The sequence below is a fragment of the Terrapene carolina genome, unplaced genomic scaffold, assembly GCF_002925995.2.
Source record: "Terrapene carolina triunguis isolate 2854851 unplaced genomic scaffold, T_m_triunguis-2.0 Scaffold130, whole genome shotgun sequence".
Classification (NCBI taxonomy): domain Eukaryota; kingdom Metazoa; phylum Chordata; order Testudines; family Emydidae; genus Terrapene; species Terrapene triunguis.
The window spans coordinates 23,267,918-23,292,200 of NW_020664481.1; the positions used below are offsets into that span (position 1 = coordinate 23,267,918).

General features: G+C 43.4%; 2 protein-coding genes across 2 annotated transcripts in view; one reads left to right on the top strand and one right to left on the bottom strand.

Moving 5' to 3' along the window:
* Window positions 1–6,595, top strand: part of HSF4 (heat shock transcription factor 4) — a 34,266-nt gene extending 27,671 nt beyond the window's left edge. The window contains exons 10-13 of the mRNA XM_026652872.2: window positions 67–172; window positions 1,231–1,296; window positions 3,472–3,559; window positions 5,465–6,595. Coding sequence (XP_026508657.1) covers window positions 67–172; window positions 1,231–1,296; window positions 3,472–3,559; window positions 5,465–5,658 — 454 coding nt within the window. The 3' untranslated portion in view covers window positions 5,659–6,595. The remainder of the gene's footprint in view (window positions 1–66; window positions 173–1,230; window positions 1,297–3,471; window positions 3,560–5,464) is intronic.
* An 8,299-nt stretch (window positions 6,596–14,894) lies between these two features.
* On the bottom strand, window positions 14,895–22,345 carry LOC112108194 (5-hydroxytryptamine receptor 3A-like). Its single transcript, XM_024202223.1, has 7 exons — window positions 22,226–22,345; window positions 21,601–21,710; window positions 20,929–21,098; window positions 19,711–19,868; window positions 17,869–18,076; window positions 15,883–16,092; window positions 14,895–15,160 (listed from the first exon to the last, which is right to left on the bottom strand). Exons 1-7 carry the CDS (start codon window positions 22,343–22,345, stop codon window positions 14,895–14,897), a joined length of 1,242 nt encoding a protein of 413 aa, XP_024057991.1.
* Between the last annotated feature and the right edge of the window lie 1,938 nt (window positions 22,346–24,283).

Sequence of the window (24,283 nt, forward strand, 5' to 3'; positions counted from 1 at the left end):
TTGTATTTTCTATATAAACGTGTCTCTTTCATATCGATGACACCTTTTCCTTTTCTCTTTCCTCAGAACAGAAATTTCTGACCCAATGGATGGCGCTGATTTGAGTTTAGAAGGCCTGCAACTGCTGCTGAGGAGCCAGCAGTATAATCTGGAACCTGCCAGCGTTTTGGATGTGAGTGTGAAGAGCACACTTTTGAGTGTGACAATCACTTTGATTGTTCCTAGAAAAACTGTGAACAATGTAGCATATTCTTGAGCACCCTCTACTGGCATCTTATCTATTAACTATCTATGTATATACAGACATCTCCTCTGTAGGGTATTCTCGTAACAGTAAATTGGAGCAGCTTCAGACTTTGTCATGCATTTTCATTTCTTGTGAAGGCAAATATACTTAGGTCTTGTACCCTGGGATCACACAACACAATCCATTTGGCTCAGACAAGGTCATAAGATCTAAAATAGTTTTAACACTCTCACTCTTACATAAAAATAGTTTTAATACTATTCTCTAGTAATCCAGTTAATATTTTTCATAGTATTCTGCATCCTGTATGGTCCCACCTCATCCAATTAGATTATGTCTGGACCTATTACATCTTCACCTTTTCTTCTAGTTCTTAGAAGTGCTGCCGAGGCTACGTTATCCCTACCAAGGTCTTCACCTGTCTGGAACTCCTGGGACATTTTAAATTGCAAATTGGCAATTGGGTTTCATCCATACCTTGTATATTTTGTTTTATTCCAGTGTTCAAATAGCTCCATATATAGGGAAGAGTTGATCTCTTAGATGCTTCATATTTATCCTTATAATAAACATGTTTGGATAATTAAGAATGGGAGATCAAAATAGGACACCTTTATTCTCTCAGGGCCAAATCTTGAGAGGTGCTAGAACCTGTGACTTCCTTTGACTTTAATGGAAAGATTCAGTGATCATTGTTTATTCTTATTATTGTTCCTTGGTAGGAGTTTTTCTGCTAATAATACAACTTCTTTCTTCTCTCTCTGAGTGAATCAGAACGTAGTATTAATGGCCTGATTTTCAAAAGAGCTTAGCATCCTAAATTGAGTGTCACGTCGGGAGCAGCTGGATGCTGGCCTCTTCTGAAAATCTTGCCCTAAACTACAAAGTCTTAGGACAGTCCTTCAGAAAAGAATATGAATCATAAAGCCATTGTAGAATCGTTTTACTGTCTATCAGGAAAATAAATGTCTCATTTCCAATAGGTCTTTAATCCAAATCTTTCAGTGAGTGAGTGGAATCTGACTGACATGGAAGCCAATTTTTCACCGGTAAGGGATGCGTATTTGTGTCTCTATGAAAACAATACTATAGATATGAAACAGCGTTTCTTGTGAACAGAGCTGGTACATTAGTGGAGAATGAATAATTGTTTTATGGGGAGGAGGAGGAGAATTTTCCAGTGGGTAAGCATTCACCAGGGATGAAACTGAGAGCACCAATACTCTTCACATGTGACCCAAACTAGACTTGGACCTCTATTTCCCACTCAAAAGAAATCTGAGCTTATTTGGAGGACTGGTTGGGATAATGAAAATGCAATGTGCTGGAATCTGAGTTGCCTTTTATATGGTCTTCAGTTGAAACCAGCTGCCCAAGTACCAGTCTTTGTGTTGACCCTTCACCCACTGTTAATTAACTTTTAGTTTGGAAAACTGATTTAATTACAACATATTCTAAAAGGAAGAAAAATAATATCTCAACTGCATATAGTGCCATGTGTGTGAAAGTGCTTCACAAAATATATGTGTGAAATGCAGCCCTCCCTGGGGTATAATAATGCCATTGTTTAAAAGCACACAGCCATGTAACACAACCATTTAGGAAAGAAAATGAAGAGTATATATACAGTTGAAACTGTGGGGGAATGTGATTAGGCAGGATGAGACTGGAATTTGACACTGGGGCTAATATCACTAAAGTAATATAACACACAGATGGGAATGTAACAGTCAGAGGATGTTAGGTTTCACTACTGGGGTTTCTTCTCCTAACTTGAGACCAAGGGCAGCATTTCAGAGCTACAATATCACCCTCCAGACAAGTTTTATCTGCAGAGTTGTAAGTCAGGTTGTTTTGTCTCCTCAGAGAGCCAGAGGGCAGGATTTCGCTCCTCTGTGTCAGTGCTGCTAAGGCGGCAATATTCCATCATCATAACATCAACGTCGTTGGCTGGCTTTTGTTTTTTCTTTCATAATTGGCCATTTTCTGAGGTAAATTTTTCCCCCTGGCTGTCAGGAGGGAAATAGAGCCTCTGGAGGCCCAGTTGGTAATGCAAAGGCTCAACAGGAGTGGGAGCTTGCTTTCAAAATGGAGGACTCTGTATAAGAGCAAAGGCCAACAGATACTCCTAGGTTGCTTCTTCCATTCAGCCAAATGCAGAAAAAGGCTGTGTACTTAGTAATTCAATCCTTCAGCTCAACAGGATTTTCCAGTACCTCAGGCAGCCTCCTAGGGTGACGCCCTGAGCGTACAAAAGAGCATATAGTCATATGACCAGCTTTATGGCCAGAGTGACAGTGCAAGCAAGTACAAAATCTAATCAAAGCACCTTCAACCACATAGAAGAGATCCGGGGATACATCAAACTCCCCGATCTACTGTTCTGTGGCTGCTGAGCAGTGAAGTCAGTAGGAGTTGACAGGGCATTATTCACCTCGCAGGATGGCTCCAAAAGAGAAGAAATTCAAAGTTAGGCCTCCAACAACTTTAACTCTTCTCTTGGCACCTTCCAGCCTTGCAACTTAGAAAATGTGAGAGGACTCTTGGAATTGTTTGTTTTTTTGTTTTTTTTTTAAGTTAGACATTTGAAAAACCTCCGTTTGATGGCATGTTGTATTTGGCTTTAGATAAGGACCCTTAGTTAGATGGTATAGTGTGATTAAGAGATGTTATCTTAGCAGCTGGCTCTATGAACCCAGCTAGTCATGCTTGGTTGCACAGGAATTTTAACCCCTCATTTTTCACCTTCCAAAGTTAGCCTGAAAAGAGTGGGATTGGGCAAGGTAATCCCACTTTCCCACCCCTATTGGCTGTAAGTAGCAATCACAGGTTGGCCCCATGTTCCACATGGAATGGAGAGGCAGAGGAGAGAGAAAGCAACCACAGGTAATTTTTTTATTTAAAGCTTCCTCAAGGACATCTCATATTTGGTGCTGGGTAGCTCTCCAGGTGCGGAAGCCAAATCTGAGATAACCTAAGGTTTACATAGACTGGAGCATGGCAATTTACTAACAATTCCTCTTGTGTTCATAATTTTGCTTATTAGAACAGAGGCCAGCCCAACAGACTAGGGGGACAGTGATGATAAATTCTATTACTGGTATAAATACTATGTGTTATCATTTGCTATATGAATAAAGCACTGATCTTCACAAACAGCCTAGTTCTAACCATCTCCCTGTCTTTGTATAATTGTACATTGTAGTTTGTATTTTTGCATCAAGATGCAGCAACTCACAGTGGATCTGGAGAAGAATGTAAATGAGCCGACTCCCAAAGCGTTAAATCCTCACTGTAACACCACCTGCTCAGGTACCAGCAATAGCTGTTCATGCAAACACAGGAATGGGAATTCAGTAATGAAACTAATGGTTAAGCATTTTTAATGGCTAGATGAAATGTCCAGTACTGATCCTTTAGAAGACCAGAGGCTTATTATAGTAGTGCAACTTTTGTGTTTCAGTTTAGTGATTATTACTCAATGATCTTTTTAAGAATAACTGTTTAAGATAGCTTCTATATGGAGCAGGCTGTATTGGAGATGTGCCAAGATTTAAATATGACCAACCTCTATCTATTCCTGCTAACAGGACAAGATAGAGAGACGAGATGGGTGAAGTAATATCTTTTATTGGACCAACTGAAGAAGAGCTCTGTGTAAGCTTCTCTATCTCACCAACAGAATTTGGTCCAATAAAAGATATTACCCATCTTGTCTCTCTAGTATCCTGGAACCAACAGGGCTACAATAACACTGCAAACATCTATGGTGTCTGTCAGAATCTAGCCAGTCTCCTTTTGATTGTTCATTGCCATCTAATTGCTATGTGGTGACCTAGGTGAAATGTTGATAGTCTCAATCTCCCTTGTCCTCTTGATCTACTAGAGATATGTCCCTATTTTTAAAATAAATACCACTCATTTAAACCCTTGTTAGCAGTCTCAGCAGAGAGGCCAACGTCTGAATGGGTATGGAAATTAAGTTCTGTTTTACCCCTGGAGCTGGTCTTTCCAGACTATGATTGAGTCACATTGGTTCAGCAGTGTCACGATGCTTGCATTACTGCTGTCTGTTCTGTACCATTTCTTTCTAGCATAGGACTTATCTGCCTGGGCAAGTATATTGATATAATTATACCAGTATAACCCCCTCATGTGGACACTCATATTCTGGAATTAGAGTGGCGTTTTTTTCAATTTAGTTTAAATTCCTTCCCTAATATCATAAGTTAAACCAAAGTAAAGGCACTCTTCGAACAGAATCGGTGTCCACATAGAGCGGCTATACCAGTATAACTATATTGGTTTAAATTCACACCTTATGTTATATTGAAAAATCTTCCCCGTGTAAACAAGGCCTTACGCTCTGTCTAGAGTAGAAAGAGGTTTTTAAAATGTGTTTAAAACACCACTTAGGACCTAGTGTAGACAGGGTTTTAAAAATGTATTAGTTGGTCAGCCAGGACCCCATGCTAGGTGACCAGTGGTGCGTGAAATATGTTAATTGAAATACGTTAGCTAGGACGTATTAAAACCGTATGTTCCCCTGCTCTAAACGGAGCCTTCTGGTTTTCTGGTAGTGTCCCCCACCATGTATCAAAGCGGTTGGGTATAGACCAATGACTTTAGTCTCAGCCAAGGAGCTTCCATGAGCAACAAATTCATTAAAAAACAGATGTATTGAAGACAGAATTCCTTGGCACTGTAGGTGATGTTGCATGAAACATGCATGTCTGTACTGGTAAGGCCTGGTGATTCTAGTCTCTTCTTTGCAAGGTCCTTATTGTACAGGTAGCAGTGTGAGGATAGTAGGGGTGAAATAAGGGAGAAATTGGAACTGGTGGGTGCCTCCAGCAGTGGAGGTGGAAAAAAGCTGAAAGCACATGTATAAGTGGTGGGGAGCAGCTGTTCTTACCCAGTCCTCAAAGGCCTCAGGCCATTTGCCTCTTTTTCCATTTCCTTATTCCCACACACCTCAGCTATTGAAGTATGATCCAAAGTCAGCTGAAGCCAATGGAAAGACTCCCACTGACTTTAATGGGCTTTTGGACTGTCCCAGTTCCAATCCTGAAAGTTTCCAAGCACTTCCGGCAAAGTCCTGAACTCCCTCAATTCCTATTGGAATTCAACACTTCCTAGGATCCAGCGCTTAGTTAATAAAGACCAATAGTTTGCCTGTCAGTAACCATGTTTTCCATTTTCTATCTGCATTCCTAGGGAAAGCTGTCATTCTTGAATGCACCCAGCAGTTTCCCATTGAGCGTGAAGCAGGCTTCGGGAGCAACATTGTAAACCTACCTGAAAGTTCAGCTCTTTATATTCCATCTGAAAATATGGCTTCCTATCTGTCCTCTCTGGGTCTCCAAGGAGATATCCCATTAAACCTGAACTCTCCAACTGAAAGTAACTAGTGATCTATTTAGCTTTACAAGACAATTGTGCCTTTTACTCCCTTACAAAACATCTACAGTTTTGAATGTAAAGAAACAACAGTGACTTAGAAACACACAAAAGAGTGGTTGCTTTTTTTTTTTTTTTTTTTGAATTGATGGAAAACTCAGCCACCATAACTGTTTGCACTGCCCAATGTTTTCCAGTGTTTACCCAAGACAAATTTTACAATGGGCAGTCTTCTTCCAAGCAACAAACTGCAATCATTGCTCACTCCCGTGGGGAGCAAGGGTTTGTTATTTCCTTTACTCACAAAAACAGTTAATTTTCTTAATTTTTTTATACTCTGTAAGAAAAGCGTCTAAGATTTTAACAGTAGAGTAAATGATAAAACTATGTCATGGACATTGAAAAATAAATCTGCACTGGCTAATGTAATATAAAGACAGATGCATGGATTCCAATGGAGCAGCAAAGAGCAGTGTGTATATGCATGGGGCCTTGTGAATGCCTAGGTACAGGAAATCAGTTCTGCAACTGGTCCACCCCCTAAAAGTGTTTTCTTTTTTACCCATTTCCTTCTTTTGGTTTGATGAGATATACTCGTATCTCTCCCTTATCCTCACAGTTTAAGCAGGATATCCTGAATTTGCACATCCCTCAGTTGATGTCAGTCTGTGCAGGAGATAGTACTTTTTCTGAAGGCCCATCCTAGATTGTGAAAGAAACTCCCATAGAAACTAAGGACCATCATAAACCATCTTCCGTTCCAAGTGCAAGATGCACTTCTTTGACCTGCCTTCTCCAACATCAGCACTGAGCAGCATGGACATTTAAATTTTTTTTTAAAAACCTACCAAATCACAACACTCCACTGCACACAGAATTCTCCCCCTGGGAAGAGGATGAGACAGAATGAACCAGATGTGACGGATGTTAGTCGCATCCCTTAATGCAATTCTGAGCACCTTCCAGATACTACTGTGATGAGGGCAGTATAATAACCTATATAGAATAGTAGATAAAATAGGACAAAGGGCTGGATATAATTTTGGTTTTCAGTGGCGTTTCAATACCTTGCATGCTTATCCAGTCTAATCTGCTGTGTGTTCGCATTGACCTGGAGGTTATTCTGAGTCCCCTGAATAAGATTTTGCTAGCCTGTTGCTTTATTCATATACGCAAATGAGAGGACCCAGATTTCTTTAATGGGATCCTGATTGAGTGAGACTTTCAGTGCAAATACCTGTTGGGTGGGAGGAGGGCTGAGAGGTACAGTGTACTCTGCCCACTAGCTTTTCTTCTATTCTTTGTGCAACCTAAACCAGCCTCCAAACCTTGAATCAACCTTCTCTTTCGTGTGGATTCTGAAGACTAAGTTTCTCAACAAAGCAGAGCTTTGTTTTTTATACTGTAGTTCTAGTGTTACACAAGGGATTTAGTATGGAGAATTGGAAATTTACTGTGTATCAGATATTTCAGAATTTTCTAAATAAGTTGCATTTCCCTAGAGGAATTACTGACCCAAATACCTAGTAATTCAGACCTAACTTAGGCCTTCAAGCTGAAACAGAAAGGAAAGGCATAAGCCATGCCAATGTCAAATGAAAGAAGAACCCTGCCTACTCTTACTGCCATGACGATTCATGGTACTGAACCATGTGTCTGAGCAATTTGAATGGTCAAGTGGAATCCATCCCAAAATATTTATTGAGATAAAGTATAACTGCTGTCAAATTCTCCTTAATGGGAAAAACACCCCAAATTTTAAATGGACTTCCCCTCAGAGCCATTTCCTCCATCGATTTATCAATAAATAAAGAGCTCAAGAGTTGAGAAACATTGTGCTGGTTAACAACATTTTGGCCATCTGACTTAATACTGTGGGTGCTACCATTGTGAGTTTCACTGAGTACCTCTATCCACTACCCCACAAGGTACAGTCCTTTAAGAAATGATGATGTAGCAGCATTTCCATAAATTCCATCCAGTATTTCTGTGCTTGTGACTCAGGGAAGCCCATGGCAGTCCCCACTGATTTGGTATTTAGAAAATATACCCAGTTGGACCAGGTATCCCTATATGATTCATTTATACTGAGAAGTAAAGATGGTTCTTTGATTATCTGTGTCTCATTTTCAGCAATGAACTGAGCTGAAATTTATTGAGTTGACTTTTATTCCGTTTACTTATTTTCTTTTATTAGAAAACTTAAAATTGACTGGAGGCTTGTTCCACCTGACAAACTTACGGTTCCTTATTCAAGGACTATTTAATCGCCTGGATCTTTACACACAACTTCCATTGAAATTGGTCTTTGTGTGTGTGGCAGTCTAAAGCCCTTATTCAGTGAAGTAATTAAGCACATGCTTGATTTAAACCACCTGAGTAATCCCAATGAAGTTGATGGGACTATCACATGCTTAAAGTTAGGCACGTGCTTAAGTACCTTTCTGAATCAGAATCCATTCGTGGTAGGAAAATGAACCATATTAGGATAGCTACTTGCAAATAGGAATAGACTAAACACAATCCAAAAGAATGAGCAATTCCAAACAAGCCCTTATATAAACAGTTAGATTCTAGCCTTCATACTGCCAAACATTATACTGCAACCACTGCCAGCTGCTACTCTGGGAAGAGTCCCTCTTTTTCTTTAGACCTCTTGTTCTATTCTAGGCATTAGATTGGAAATTCATGGTAGAAAGGAACCCCTAAGAACATTTTTCTGAAATCTCCCCTGCAAGAAAGTGTGACTGTATTTCCTGGCTTTTTACACTTTGTTAACTTTACTTGAAGTTGATGCATTGAGACTGCATTTTTGTACTATGCTGTACATTTGTAAAGTTTTACAGAGAACACTAATTAAATACATTTCCTTTTTCTCATTTAGTCCTGCTTTGGCATCTCTCCATTCCCCCTTCCCTCTTCATTTATAAGTGGTAATGAGTTTCTATTTCAAGGGGCTTGCGTGGGGGATAGGACCAACTGTACTGAAGTCTAATTGTTATTTTCCAAACAGACAATTGGCTCCACAAATCTTTAAATAATAAATAAATGAGAAAAGAATATTAACACAAAGCTAGTAAATCTGGACGAATTTTTCAAACTAAGACCCTTATCTTGAGAAGCCTTATACATGTGCTTAACTTTATGCACTGTGAATAAAAGTGAAAATCAGTGTCTAAATCTGTTTAGTTACTGAAAGAACGAAAAACAGCCACATTTAAACAGTTAAACACTTTTTTTTTGTGGAAACATTCCAGTTGCTTCAAAATTCTTCACTTTTCAAAAAATTTTGACAAAATCTTTTAGGGAATCATGTTACCTCTTTGTCATTTTTAGAGGGGGGGTTGTTTTTTGGTTCATTTATCATCAGTAGATTTTTGGTTTTTTGGGGGGGTGTTTTGTTTTGTTTTTTGCATTGATAATTTTGATTAGTCAGTTTAGTCACATGGTGGGATTTTTTTGTGCAGCAATATTTTTCTAAAAATTCTAATGTCTAATTAAACAATTTTATGCAAAATTCAACAAAAATGGACTGTTATAAAACATGATGAATTTTGCTGAAATTCACATGAATAACTTTTGTAGTTTTTAACCAGCTCTATGCCAGTAGGATTTTTTTAGACTAAATTTTTCTCATCTTCCCATTTTCTCTTCTATTTGATATTCACAGTCAACACCTTTTACTGTGATGGTGTGGAGGGAAGATGGGAAATAATACTTATTAGTAAAGGAATATCCCACTTGAAAAAAGGCCTACTGCCTGTTTGGAACATTAAAATATTGTAATTGTGAGGCTTGACCAATAGATGGCACACTATTTGGGGCTGTTGCTTTGCTTAGTCATAGAGTTTAAGGCCAGAAGGGACCACCAAATCATCCAATCTGACCTCTCATGTATCACAGGCCACCAACACCACCCAACACTCACATCCTAAATCCAACATTGAAAATTAGACCAACGTCCTTCATCCTCCCTGGTGTTTACTCCCTCCCTCCTCTCCCCCAATTTCTTTATAGAAAGTAATCATATCCTCTCTGTCTTCTTTTTGCTAGACTAAACAAGCCAAGCTCTTCTAGTCTCCTGTCATAAGATACGCACTCTATTCTCCTGATCATCCTAGTAACTCTTCTCTGCACCTAGTCCAGTTTGAATTCATGTTTCTTGAACACAGGTGCTCAGAACTGTACACAGTATTCCAGATGAGGTCTTGTACAATGGGATTAATACTTCCTCTCTCTCTAGTGGAAATGCCTTGCCTGATGCATCCTAGGATTGCCTTTTTTGCAGCCACATCACATTGGTGGTTCATGCCTCCTTATCATCCTGCAATCGACCAACATACCTAGTTCTTTCTCCTCCTCTGTCACTTACAACTGATGAGCCCCCAGCTTGTAGCAGAAATTCTTATTATTAGACCCTAAAAACCCTTATACTTTGTACTATTGAATTTCATTCCATTTCTTTTACTCCCATCTTCAAGATCATCCAGATCTTCCTGTACAATATTCAGATCCTCCTCTGTATTGACGATGCCTCCCAACTTTGTATCATCAGTAAATTTCATTAGCGCGCTCTTACTTTTTGTGCCAATGATATTAATAAAACTATTGAACAAGATTGGTCCCAGGACCAAGTCTTTAGGAACGCCTCTAGTAATCTCCCTCCAGTCTGATATTCACCTTTCAGCAAAACCTGTTGCCATCTCTCCTTTTGTAGTTCCTCATTCACCTTAGAATTCTTGTACTAAGCCCTATCTTATCTAATTTAACTAATAATTTCCCATGTGGTACTGTGTCAAATGCTTTACTGAAATCCAAGTATATCAGGTCTACCACATTTCCCTTATCTAAAGAAATCAGTTATTTTCTCAAAGAAGGAAATCAGGTTAGTCTGGCACAATCTACCTTTGATAAACCCATGTTGCATTACATCCCCTTTTCCATTTACCTCCATGAATTTAATTATTCTTTTCTTCATAATGTGTTCCAAAGTCTTGCATACTACTGAAGTTAGACTAACAGGTCTGTAATTGCCAAGATCCCCTTTTTTCCCCTTTTCTTAAATATAGGTATGATGTTAGCCATTCTTTGGTCATATGGTACTACACCCAAATACATCGATATATTAAAAGTCCTTGCTACTGGACTAGCAATCTCATGTGCCAGTTCTTTCAGTATTCTGAGATGGAAATTATCCATTCCCCCCGATTTCAGCATATTAAGCTCTTTGAGTTTACTTCCATCTCACGTGATAATTTCCATTATTATACATTCATTTCCATCAGCCATCCTGCCTTCATGCCCTTGTTCCATATTACCATTCTTACTGACAATCAAATCAAAGTATTCATTTCATTTTGGGGCCAGATTATATGCTGATCATATGCAGCTCTCCTTTCCAGCAGCCTCTCTTCACCCCAAAGTCATGTTACAATATAGATCTTTACTCTGACAATTATAGTACATAGTGAGTCCTCGATATATTTCTCAGTGACTTGGTATTGGTTCTGTTACTTTGGCCAGATGTCCCTCAGAGTTCAGACAATTGCTGCTTATTTTGATGGGAGGTGCATAAACTGCAGAAAACTAAGGGAAGTGTGGGAGTGATCATAAATAACCGACAGCTTAAGGAACAAGAAATGAACTGAGCATGCTCAGTGTACAGTGTCTATGGCTTAAAAGTCCAGGTTGGCTAGTATTTCACATTTAGTTTCAGGGTTACATCTTCACCAATTTCATATTCTGAAGGAATGCCTTATCCTTGTGCTACAGCGTGAGCGACAGTAACAAGTATTGCCCTGAATTAGCAAAACACTTATGCTCATATTTAATTTCAATCACATGCTTAAATCCATTCCTGTTTAGCAAGACAAAGTGGCTGAGGTAATATCTTTAATTAGACCAATTTCTCTTGGTGAGAGAGAGAGAAGCAAAGCGCTTAAGCACATCCTTAAATCAATGGGTCTTAAATACACTTTAAACGTGTTTAAGTCACGTAGACTTCGGTCTTTAAGTTAAATAATTCTTTCAGTGCTTTACTGAATACAAATGGACTTAAAGGTTTTGCTTTATTTGAGGCCTATATTGTTTGGATCCTCTGACCAAGAATGAATTTTATAGCGAAATAGAGTGGGAAACTATTTAATCCCAAATTTCTTTTGTGAAAATGCCACTGTGACTAGGTAAACAAACCCCACACCAGTAAGAAAGGGGTTCAGTAGCTGCTCTGGGCCCAAGCAGCCCAACCCTGCACACCTGCAAAGCATGCATGTCTTGGAGGAGCTCAAAAGAAGAACAGTCCAGCTCAGGAGGGTAACAGACAGTGGAGGTAAACTGACTTGCATTATGAGCTACTGAGAAGGAGCACCACAAGGGGCTTGTGCTGCCTGTGGCCAGGTTATAGTGATCTGACCTAGCCTACAAAAAATGGACCTGATATGTAGAAGTGATCAGCGAGGTAGCAGTATAGGACCCCAAGGTGCAGGATTTAGCTACCTATCATTGGGCCCTGGATTGGAGCTTGATGGAGAGGATGGGCCCAGGCTCCCCTACCAGACCCAAAGACGGACAATGATATAAGTCTATCCCTCGGTGGGGAACCTAACTGGGAGAAGACCCTGAAGTACAAGGGTTATGGACCACAAGACACCAGTCCAAGAAGGAATCCCTGAACCCTCACTGAATTCTGAAGCATTCCCTATTATCAGACTCTTTATATGTACCCCAAAAAGGGTGAACTTGAAAGTGTGACCTGGCCAGAGGGCTGAGTCACTGAAAGGACAGACCATGGTAAGGTGGAATTGTAATAAGAAAGGGGAACGCTCCAGAGGAAGACAACCTGCCACCCCCAACCTCACCCCTAGGTGGCACTAGCAGTGAGTGTTCCCCTTCACAGCCACAACACTACTTTGCATTTACAATTTACATGGCTTCCAATGATCATAATCCATGTTAAAAAACTTTAATTAGATAAGTATCATTAATGCCTTTGCTACAGATGGGGATTTGGAGGCAAAGACAGATACATTTTGAATGGTCTGAAACCCTTAAGCTCTAAAGTCACTTAGCCACACTTGAAAATTTTATCCTAGGTGCTTTGCCCAACAACATACAACAATCCAGACGAAGACTATAGGGAATAGAACCCGTGGGACCTAGCTCCAGGCCCCTCCTCTCTCTGTTCATGGAATCACACATCCTCTCTTTTTAAAGCTGTCATTGGTTTTATGGAAATTGGAGCAGAGATGTCAATGGAACATAAAACTCAAAAGGTATTATACAGAGCTTCGCCTCCCCCATTGGTTGGGCGAATAGATGGGTGTGGTTTGAGAGCGGCTGGGGAATGCAAAGGGTAACAAAAGCGTTCTTTTGGGGTGGAGCTTCCAAGTGTCTCGAGGGGGCACTGCCTGCATTAAAATGTTTATTGGATTTTTGATAATATGATCTCACTAATTTATTTGGGATCCTGTGTTGCTCCATTGATGTGAGGATGGGATGGTGATGAAATGACCCCCTATGCAGGCCAATAGAAGCAGGGTATACTGGTGTTTACTGTAAGGGGTTAATTGATACAGGGTCATCTGTGAGTATCGTTTAGCCTGCAGTTTTGGACAAATGGGGAAACTTCCCGAAGAAAGAGATTGGGCCCATCCACTTGTCAGTGAAAGAATGAAATGGGGGAGGTGGCCCCAGTACTTAGTCAGGCCTTGCAGAAAACTAGAATTGGAGAGATGAAGGTGGTCCAGGAAAGGTGGGTAGCTGGAGTTCGGAGTCTGGGTTTGGACTGTCTGAAACTTTAACAGTCTCTTTGCAGGTCTAGTTGGGTATCTGACTGTTGGAACTGAGGGTCAGCTATTTCATGTGAGTTTAATACAGTTAGGAAGGAGGATAGGTGCCATCCAGGAACAGAGGCCCTGGGGGTTCTGACAGGTGTGTTAGAGGAGATGCATCAGTGTGCAGGAGCCCAACTGACACAAAGTCAGAGGGTGATTTTATGGCAGTTGGTGTGAAATTATAGGGGGTATTCCACAAGGGGGCAGATGATTTGGGTCAAACCAGCCTAGTTAAGCATGAGATCAACACAGGTAATACCTGACCTATTAAGGAAGGCCCACATCATTTGCCTATGGTCCACTGAGAGGAAACTGAATGGAAGATTCATGAGATGGCGACTGCAGGAATTACTGAACCATCCAGAAGTCCTTGACTATCTATCCCCCATGGCGCTGGTGGGCAAGAAAGACAGCACAACACAGATCTGTGTCGATTACCCACATTTGAATGAGGTGACCCACAAGGACTCAGATCCAATGCCCCACATTGACGATATGCTGGAGACATGAGCAGAATCCAAATGGTTCTCTTCACTGGACCAACAGAGTGGATGCTGGCAAGGTGAGGGGGGAAAGTCACCCCATGTGAAGACCACCTTTACCAAGGGACAGGGCTTGTGGGAGTTGTCATGCTGTTTGGATGACATAATGCACCAGCTACATTTGAGCCGTTAATGGAGCAGGCCCTGGGCAACCCACTACTTTTCAGGTGTCCATGTACTTGGACGACATGCTGATCTGAACAGGAACTCTTGTACAGCACTGGAATGGGCAAGTAATGTATTAGAGCGGTTTCCAGGAGCAAACCTAAAGCTCAACCCTGCAATGTGCAAGCTGTGCTAAAGGGAAACGCTTTCTGGGACACGTTGTTAGTGAGGAATGGACCTCCACTGACCCAGGAAAAAGTGCCTGGAGTGGCAGGCAACTCCAGCATATCCGCCAGCTTCAAGGGTTCCTGGTGTTGTCCCTTACTACCAGAGGTTTCCTGGAGCTTCGCTGAGATAGCTGCCCCATTGCATAGACTAACAGAGAAGAGGTCACCATTCATATGGAGGGCCAGGCATTCCAAGAGCTGAAGTTGGCTTTGATCACTGTGCCAGTGTTGGGATATCCTCTGCCAGGTTACTTATTTGTGTTGGGTAGTAACTGAAGCTAGACTGGAACAGGAGCTGTGTTTTCCCAGGTGCACAGCAGATAAGAGGAGGTTGTTGTGGCCTGTTATAGTAAGACCTTCTAGAAACCGGAATGGAACCTGTGAGACCCACAGGTAGCTCCGGGCAGTAATCAGAGCTATTGAGCTATCACCCTTCTGTTTACAAGTTCATCTCAGATTTATGTATCTACTTTGGATTTATAGACACATCACAGAAAAAGGAGCGCCTTTCCCAAATTACAAGTATGGCCTGTTAAACAGCTTAGAAAGCCCAAACTACCACAACTGTTATCAAAATAATGAATACTGTTAGGAGGTAGCAAATCAGGATGAATCTGTCAAGGACAAAGGCCACCATATTCCACTCTGATTTGGCCTCCTCTTCTCTCTTACTCATGATCATGTGACGACGGATCATTAAGAGCTCCAGGAGCACCTTCTTCAGCAGTTTAATTTCCGCACTGTCATGTTCTTTTTGTAAGCACCTCCTGGTTTGTATGTCTGCTTCTTTTCCCACCACAGAAGTAGCTACAATCACAACCAGAAAAATAATTGTATGTTAAGATGTTGATGGGGGACAATTATTTCCAATATATTAGAGATGGTTTGGGAAATGTTGATTCTCTTCTGAAGAAGAAAGTGGTTCAGTGACTTGCCCTCAGCAGGACAGTGGCAGAGTAAGGACTGGACCCCAAGCCCAGGCCTGTGCTCTAACCATTAGTCTGCACAGCCACCAGTTGTTGTTGATGAACAAAATCAACTAATCAATTAATAACCTGCAGCGGGTTACTGGTGAATGAAATCTGCCTCCCATTTCAGAGCCTACCTACTGAAGTGAGTTCACTCATTTCATGCAAGTCACTTCTTACCTGGATCTCACTGTTTCTTTTCTAGACAAAATCAGCCGCCAGAGCTCACCAGATTGGATCTCTGGGCATGTTCTTTGTGAAAATATCGTACTGGTGCTAAAACCAATGTTGGTTGTTTAATCTGCTAGACTCTGCCGCCATCTAGGGGTTGGGAGAATTGTTCCTAGTAATGAGGGAAAGTAATGAGTAGCCCCCCCCCCTCCCCCCGCCCCCAGGCAGGAAACACACATTTCCCTCATTCAAAAAACATTATCTACAACTAACTGCAGTCCAGAGTCATCCTGGGAGGGGGAGAGTCCTGGTCAATGGCTGAGATGCACAAAGGAGCCTACGGGAGTTAGGTGCCCAGCTTGGCCCTGTTGGATTAACACCAGCGGATACCTTTGTTTGTGTTCCTGACTCCCGCAACATTGCTTTCACTAACTTCTCCTGTGTCAATGCGAAGTATGAAAGCCAAATGCTTCAGTACCCAGATCTTCAGCCACTGGGGCACATCCGGTCGCACTGCTGAGAGATGCAGCATGTAGGAGATAAAGATGGAATCGACAATGCTGATTATCATGATCACCAGGCACACAGCACAGAAAACACCTGGAAATAATCGCAATAGAATAAGCACATCTCCTTGATCATGAATGTCACCTACCCACAATGGCCCAGATCCACAAAGGCACTTAAGTGCCAAAGTCCCAGCCTTGGCTCCGTTGCGATTCACAAAACTCCCACCAAAGCCTGTAGGTGCCTAACTCACTTGGCACTTACGTTTTCAGGATAAAAGTTCACTCAGCACCTCTGGTTCTGCCTCTGAGCTTGTGCACTGCTGCCTCCCTCTAGGCATCCAGATGCCTATCTCCCAGCAAAGCCCCAGAGCAATCCATGAGCCAGTTAAAGACGGGAGCTTCTCCTCTGCCTAACATGCATGTGGGGCCTGAGCCAGTAGGTGTTCAGAGAGTGCATACCAGATCAGGTCCTATTTAAAATCCAAGGGGAGGGGGGAGAAGAGGAGCAGCCCACCTTATAACTTTTATCCTAGTGGTTAGAGCACTCACCGGGGATGTGCAAGACCCAGGTTCAATCCCCCACCCTTTTAAGGGGGAGAAAGGGTCTGAACAGTGAGGTCTCTCACCTCTTTGAGTGCTCTAATCACTGAGCTATGGAGTCACTTACTCTCTCTGTCTTTCTAGCCCAGTGACTGTTTAAGTAGGTATGCACAGTGCAACAGTCATTGGGCCAGAGAGAGAGAGAGTGAATGTGTGGGGGAATGACTCTGTAGTCTAGGGGTAAGGGCACCCACTTGGGAGATGGGAGAGCCCAGGTCCAGACCCCTGCTCCAATCATGCCTTCATTATTTAATAATTTAGCCACAGTGGAGCAGCTGCAGCAGAGAGATGGCGGGCGTCCCACCTCAGAATATCCCATAGTTCACTGGTTAGAGCATACTCCTGAGAGTTGAGACCCCTGTTCAAATCCTCTCTCCACTTTTGGCAAAGAGGAGGGATTGAACCTGGGTCTCCCACATCCCAAGTGAGTGCACTAACCACTGGGCTAAAAGTTGTCATGTTCATCAGCCTCATCTCCTCCGCCTCTGACCACTTTGGGTGGCGCAAGGCAGGTGCCTAACTCATTCCTGCAAGAAACTCCTTAGGCGCCTAAGCTGTCTGGCTCCAGGAAGCTGCTTCCTGAGCAGAGCTAGGCACCTAAAACTGGGCTGCAGGAAGGTGTGGATCTCTGAGAGAAGGTGGGGCTTCGCACACACTCCTGTTGTCACCATCTCCCATTGGCTGGCTTAGGTGGCTCTGCCTCTAGCGTGTTGGCTTTTGAGAACTGCGCACTTCGGTGCCTATCTCTCTCCATTCACTGCATCAGGAGCCTCAACTGTGTGGACTGTAGTGCTGTTCCGGTGATTTTTCTAGGCACCTGAAGGTTAGGCCCTGCGACGCTCAGTGTTGCAACCTCCCTTCTTGGATCCCACCCAATGTATCTGTGTATCTTAGAGTTTTGTATAGTGGCCATCAAAAGTACTGAACGGTAAACTAGATCTGCACTGCAAGATCCCTAGGGCACTTCATGACGTCTTTTGCGGGGGCCAGTTTATAGGACAGTGGACTGGGATTCCAGAAACCTGAATTCAAATCCCATCTTTGGCACCAAGCTACTGTGTGACCTTAGACAAATCATGTCTCCGCTCTGTGCCTCTGTGGCCCCCGCCCTCCCTCTTTGCCTGGTTTGAGATTGTAAACTTCTGGGTTCAGGGGCTGTTTCTTACAATGTGTTTGTACAGTTGCATAGTCTAATAGGGGCCTGAGCTTTAGGTGCTATTTCAGTATGAATAACCACAATAGTAATGACAGACTGTGCAGCTCTTACCCAAGATTGGCGTGACTTCTGAATTGGGAAGCAAATCGTTCAATATCAGCAAGAGCACAGAGAATCCCAGAACAACTGTTATTTTAAACCCCAGCCGCTCGCCTCCTTCCATCGGTATGAACATGCTGGCAACATCCACAAGCACCAGGAAACCGGCAGGGACTATGAGATTGATGACATAGAGGATGGGTACCCTCCGTATGGTTATCTGTTAAAGAGCAGCACTTGTGAGTAGTGCACTAAAACGTTCCACCTCACTATTCTAACAGAAAGATGGACACATTCTACCTGAATGGGACTTTGCTTGGGTCTCTCGTTGTTGTTGTTGTTTATTTATTTAGCCCCAGAAATGTACCATTTTTACCTTGTGCTTTAGAAGGCAAATAAGTCAGGATTCCTGCCCTGGAGAATGTACTATCTAATAGACAAAAACAAACCACAAAGGAACATTTCAGCACAAGAAGCTGTGGAGATGATGTTGTGAGGACATCGGTTTAGGAAGGATTCCTGGGCAAAGTGAGTATAAAGGAGTGTCTGAAGGAGAAGAGAAAGGGGGAAGAAAGGAGGTGCAATGTTATTCCCAGAGTGAGGCGCAGCAACACGGTAGGCCCAAAGCTGAGAGCAGAAGCAGGCGATGAAGTAAGCAAAAAGGGAGGAAGACTATACCGCACTGAAAACAGAGATGTAGGTTAAACCAGAGGGAGACAATAATACGAGGCCTTGAAGGAAAGAGTGAGTGGCTCATACTTGATGCAGTGAAAGACAGGCAGTCAATTAAAGGGAACCAATGATCATTGCTGTGACTGGAGAAGTGAAAGAGACTGGAAACGTCAAGCAGAGACTGGAGATGGTGAGGCAAGAGGTGGAAGGCCAGGGATTAGGTGCCTGGAATAGTCAAGATCAGAGGTGGGCAAACTACAGCCTGCGAGCCATTTTAAGCCAGCCAGCAAGCTCCCTCTGGGGAGCCAGGTCGGGGGCCACATCACGCGGCTCCGCCCCGCTCCAGCGCGACATGGCCCCACTCCGAGGGTCAGTGGCTGCTCCATTCGTAGGAGCCGAAGAAGGGACATGCCACTGCTTCCAGGAGCCGCTTGAGGTAAGCACTGCTCGGAGCCTGCACCCTTGAGCCTCTCCCCATGCTCCAACCCTCTGCCCCAGCCCGGATCCCCCTCCCGCTCTCCAAACCCCTCGATCCCAGCACAGAGCACTCTCCTACACCCTGAACTCCTCATCCCCAGCCCCACCCCAGAGCCCGCACCCCCTCCCGCACCCAAAACCCCAATTTTGTGAGCATTCATGGCCCGCCATACAATTTCTATTCCTCGATGTGGCCCTCAGGCCAAAAGGTTTACCCACCCCCTGGTCAAGATGAAGGATGATCAAGGCTGGACAAGGGATTTGGCAAAAATATTTTTTGGGTGACAATTTTGAAAAAACTTTATTTATAAAATGGTGTGTATCATCGTGGTGGGACTTTAAGGCCAAACAGTCCTATTCTTGCATCAAGCCAGCAAGTTATAAAAAATCTATTGCAATAAGGTGTATTCTAACATCAACGAGCCAAGAAAGGAAATACCACATGATATAAGGAAATCTGTGTAGTTTCCTTTACACAGCTTTGTGTTCCAAAGTGATTGTGATACACAGATTTCCCCTAGCTCCTCCCTCTATAAGAAGAAAGTCAAGTGGAAAGGCTAGATTAGGAGTAGGATGGATTTTGAGTAGACTAGTGCTGGATAGACAACAGTTGTGCTAACTGGATTATTAAATATATATTATAATCTGGGATCAAATTCCCTAGCTATAGGCTACATGTGCGGTGTGTGTTGTTTCCAGTCCTACCTGATATGTGACTTGACTCCATTCTTTCTCCTCAGTGGATACGTTATTGCTCAGAACATCCACTTTCCCGAGGAGCCATTCGCTTTTCGCATAATTCTCCTGGGAAGCTTGTGTAACTGCAGAGGAGTTGGACTTGGGCACCACCACTATGTCCTGAACTATTTTAAGTTAGAAAGGAGAATGATACGGGTTAATCCATTCCCAGGGAATATGATTCATTTCTGCTTTGATGCATTTGGAAGGGCTCCTTCCCATGACAAAAACCATTACAGGCATGTGCTCAGTGATCACCTAGGTGTGTGAGTTAAAATCTCATCGCACATTCCTGCAGGCATATTCCACGGGGATCGTGATGGGCAGGTGTCCAAGATGGCACGTTCAGTCAATGAGTGGAGGGCTCGATCACCCAGCAGTCACTCCTCCAATAGCCTTACAGCATTGGCACCCTCCTGCTCTCTCACAGGCAGCATGGCATTGCGAGATTAAAGGACAGATAGGGCCAGAGTCACAGGGCCGTGCTGGACAAGGAGGAGCAGCACTGCCAGGGGGAGCTCCAGTTGGGATCCCAGAGTTCCCCAGCATGAAGGAGACGTTGGAACACTTAGGACAGTACAGTACGATGGTCCCAGTGTCTGCCTGTTGATGGGGAGGGGAATGGCTCCTCCCCTCCATCTTTGAGGGCCCTTCACCCCTGAAGGGTGCCAGGAAGGAGAAGTCCCTATGCTTTCTTCAGTGTGGCCAGCAGTTGTGCCTGGCACTCACACAGGAGCCCATTGCACCTTTTCCCCCACACACGTTCATGCAAGGATTGGACACCATCTGGCCCTAAACCATTAGCAGAAGAATGGGAAGGTGGCAATTAAGGAGCTGAGCGAGACTGAAAGCTGACTCATGCAGAACATTTTATCAGGCTGCGTGTGTATCTCAATGGAAGCCCCACACCTATTGAGTCAGCCCATCATGAATGCCCAGTTTGGGCAAAGCACTTCTGTGTCTTCAAGAAGAGCATCCTCTGGGTTGGTTCGGAGGGGACTGAACAAAATCCTCACCCCTTTTAGGAATTGTCTACAACTTCTCCAGGGAGCTATCTATAAGTGCTCTATGACAGTCAGATTTCTGCTAAATAGTCTCCAAGGGTGACAACTTTGTTCACCAGCCCTTCCCATATTACTGATGCTAAATGGAGCCCCCAGCATCCTGCACCAACCCTGCACGTACCTGTATGCACATAGGGACCAAAGGTCAGATTGCACTTCTGGGTGTCAAATGGAAACTTGTAGATATCCAAGCTGCAAGTGCTCACTATCCTGATTGGTTTCCATTGGTTGATGGTGCCATCACTGGAGAGGGACATGAAAGGAACTGTGGGGGATTGAGGATCTTCAGTCCTAAAGAAGGAAAAAATGCATTGGAAATATCAACACTGGCTCCTTGAAGCGCGTAGAGGTCTTTGTCAATGCACTGCCAATGGAGACAGAGAGGTGGGAAGGAATAGATCATTGGGCTTCTAGACTGTTAACACAGCCTTTGGTTCATGCATATGTAATAATGATGGGTGTTTAGACACTTCCTTGACTCATATCAAATAATCGATTTTGCTGCCTAAAATGATAGCAACTAGCAACTGAAGGAAGAGGAGAAAAGATGAATTTGTTGTGTTCTGTTAGATAATGCACTGCAGTAAGTTGCAGTATGTAATGCTGGTTGAGAAGAGCAATGCCTTGCAGTTTATTTTTGTGTAGTTTCATTCATACAAAAGCTGACGAGAGTCCCAATAAATTACTGCATGTTACTCACACACATAATTCACCAGCCATTCACAGCCTCATCCCCAATTTTGACACTGAAAGAAAGGGGACCCCACTCCTCAACTTAATACTGAGAATTTACATTTCAGAGACGAAGAGGTCAGGCTTCCATACAGAGTCCACAGGGATGGAGATCTTAGAGATTCCACAGAAGTTTTGGGGATCCCAAGTGAGGAACTGATTTTTCCAGCTCTGAAAAAAGAAATGGATTGTTAGGGGAAGATTCACATTTAGTGGGTGTGATAAAGTGACATGGTAAATTAAGAACATGATCCTCACCATTTGGAATCTCACTAGAGACGTAAGGATTTGTAACTTCTCATCCTAGAGGAAGAGAAAGAACTGAGTTCATATCTATTGTGTCTCTAATAAAGATGCAGAAAATTTCCTGCTAGACTGCTAGACTGCTAGATGCAGTAATGACTGCTAGATACAGGTTAGTGAGACCTAAAAGGAAGTTGAGATACCAGCAGCTAATGGGAGTGGCTGAGTGGTGTTAGAGAAAAAGTTATGAGTGTTCACACAGGCTGGTGAAAAGAAGGAAGAAGGATCTGTTGCATAGAGAAATTAAGGCCGCTGCTGCACTTGGGAATAGCACTGGTGCAGTATCAGTGGCCAACAAGCAGTGTAGCTGCATCAGTGCAAGTCCCTGAGTTGAGGCAAGAAGATGCAGGAATTTTCACCCAGGCACTGGTAGAGTCCCTCACCAAGTCCAGGGTGGCATGTAAGGTGACATCAATTCTGACGATAGAGGGCTCTCTCCAGTCAGTCACTGGGCGCACGCTCATCAGGCGAGGATTAGCATCTGCAATACTCAGGTTGCTCATCACATCCCAATAACTGCATGTCTCCTGGCTGGCTGTCAGACCTGTTCCCAAAGAAACAGAGAGGGGCCTTTCAGTGCTACTAGTGAGGGTAGCTGGGCTCTCATCCTGGAGCTCTCAAATGGACTGCATGCATCTAGGACTAGGTCTTCTCTCATTGGTTTAGAAGTTGTGGGTAAATTTAGTGCTGTTGATGGTCCTGGTTTGAGAGCCTTGAAAACTAACATCCTCTCCCTGTGCGTAGGCCAAGTAATTCACAATGCAGCACAGGGAGCAGTAGGGCAAACGCCATCACATCTCCCCTGCAGTGGGACTCAGCCCCAACTCCTGAGAGGGAGTGAGGATAATTCACTCCCCATTCCCAACTCCATGCTTGGCCTCTCTACTTAGACTGTTAACAAGGGTACTGACTCGCACCAGCTGTGATGGGGAGTTTTGTGGCAAAGACACTTGCCCCAGGAGGAACCTATATTCATAGTTTGCACTTATACGGCATTTCCATCTTCAAATCACTTTGCCACCACTAACTGCTGCAATAAATCCTTGCAGCTCCCCTGGACTGAGATCACCAGCTCATTTCATATAAGGCACCCAACAGCCTTCAGCTGGTAATAACCCAGCACTGGAGCATTCCGTATTACCAGCAAAATGGGCAATCAAATGGATGCACTTGCAAAATACCCTCTGAAAGAAGCATAATTATAATTATTTACAACACTTCAATCATTCCTAACCCTGCAAAATCTTCATCCTAGCCTTATTCTCCAAAGGTAAGATATCTCCTTGCTTTACCTATTTATTTATGTACATATGTATTAAGTTAATATTTCTTATATATGGGGCTACAATGGATCAAAAAAGAAAAACATAGCAATTGTATTTCCTGAAGAATGCTAGTCATTATTTAGCCTGTGTGATGGGGTGTACCAGGCCCTTTGAGGGCCCTTGCTAGAGGCCTTGTGGTCCTATTGCACCCCACCCCAGAAAAGGAGCATTGAAGGTGGGTCCTCCAGGCCTGCCGAGAAAGGCTGCAGGGAAGTGGCCACTCAGAGTGCAGCAGGCTCAGTTAAAAGCAGCTGCAGAGCTTGAGTACATGAGTTGCTGGCTGGAACCAGAAGGGTGAGGAAGGGCTGGAAAACAGAGACACTCTCCAGGCAAGGAGACCTGGGAGAGACCCTGATCGACCAGGGATTAGATAGAGAGAACCCAAGGACTGTAACCCTAAGGTAACTGGTGAAAGTGACGGGACTGAGTGGGAAACAGCCCAGGGAGAATAGCAGCAGCAACTATTAAGGGAAGCAGTACATGGCTGCTGTTCTAGGGTCCCTGGGTTGGGACCTGGAATAGTGGGTGGGCTGAGTTCCCCTACTGGCCACGGAGAAAGTGACCTAAGTCCCAAAAGGGGACAAGACTCTCTACTGAAAGCCTGAGAAAGGGGCTGGAGTTTAAACAGGCCCAGAATTGGGGCCAAAGACCCTGTTGAGGGCCAACCATATGTTGAACTTTGTTACCCCAGAAGGGGTCATCCAGTCACCTATTAACCAGGTGACTTAGATGGAGGGCTAAACCAATGAAGTCCCACCCTGCAAGGGCAACAGCCAACAGGGAGCACTGGGAACAGAGAAGAGTGCAGGTTTGCATCCAGCTGACAAGTGGCGCTCATGGAAGTGACTATCCTCCATCACCGGCCCCAATTAGAACTTGACAGAAAATAATATTGTAAATAACAGAACAATCTAACCCTTGATCTCCCTCCTAATCAACCTAGAGTTGCATTTGATCTGCATTCATGAATCAACAGTGGTTAATGTGAAATTTTCATCCATTCTTTGAAACTGGATGCAAATGCTTTGCTCTGTTTGGATATCCACAAGCTTTTGGGGGCTGTCCTTTGTCGCTGTGTTTTGAGTTTGAGCCATGTTCAGTAGAACAAGCCACAGG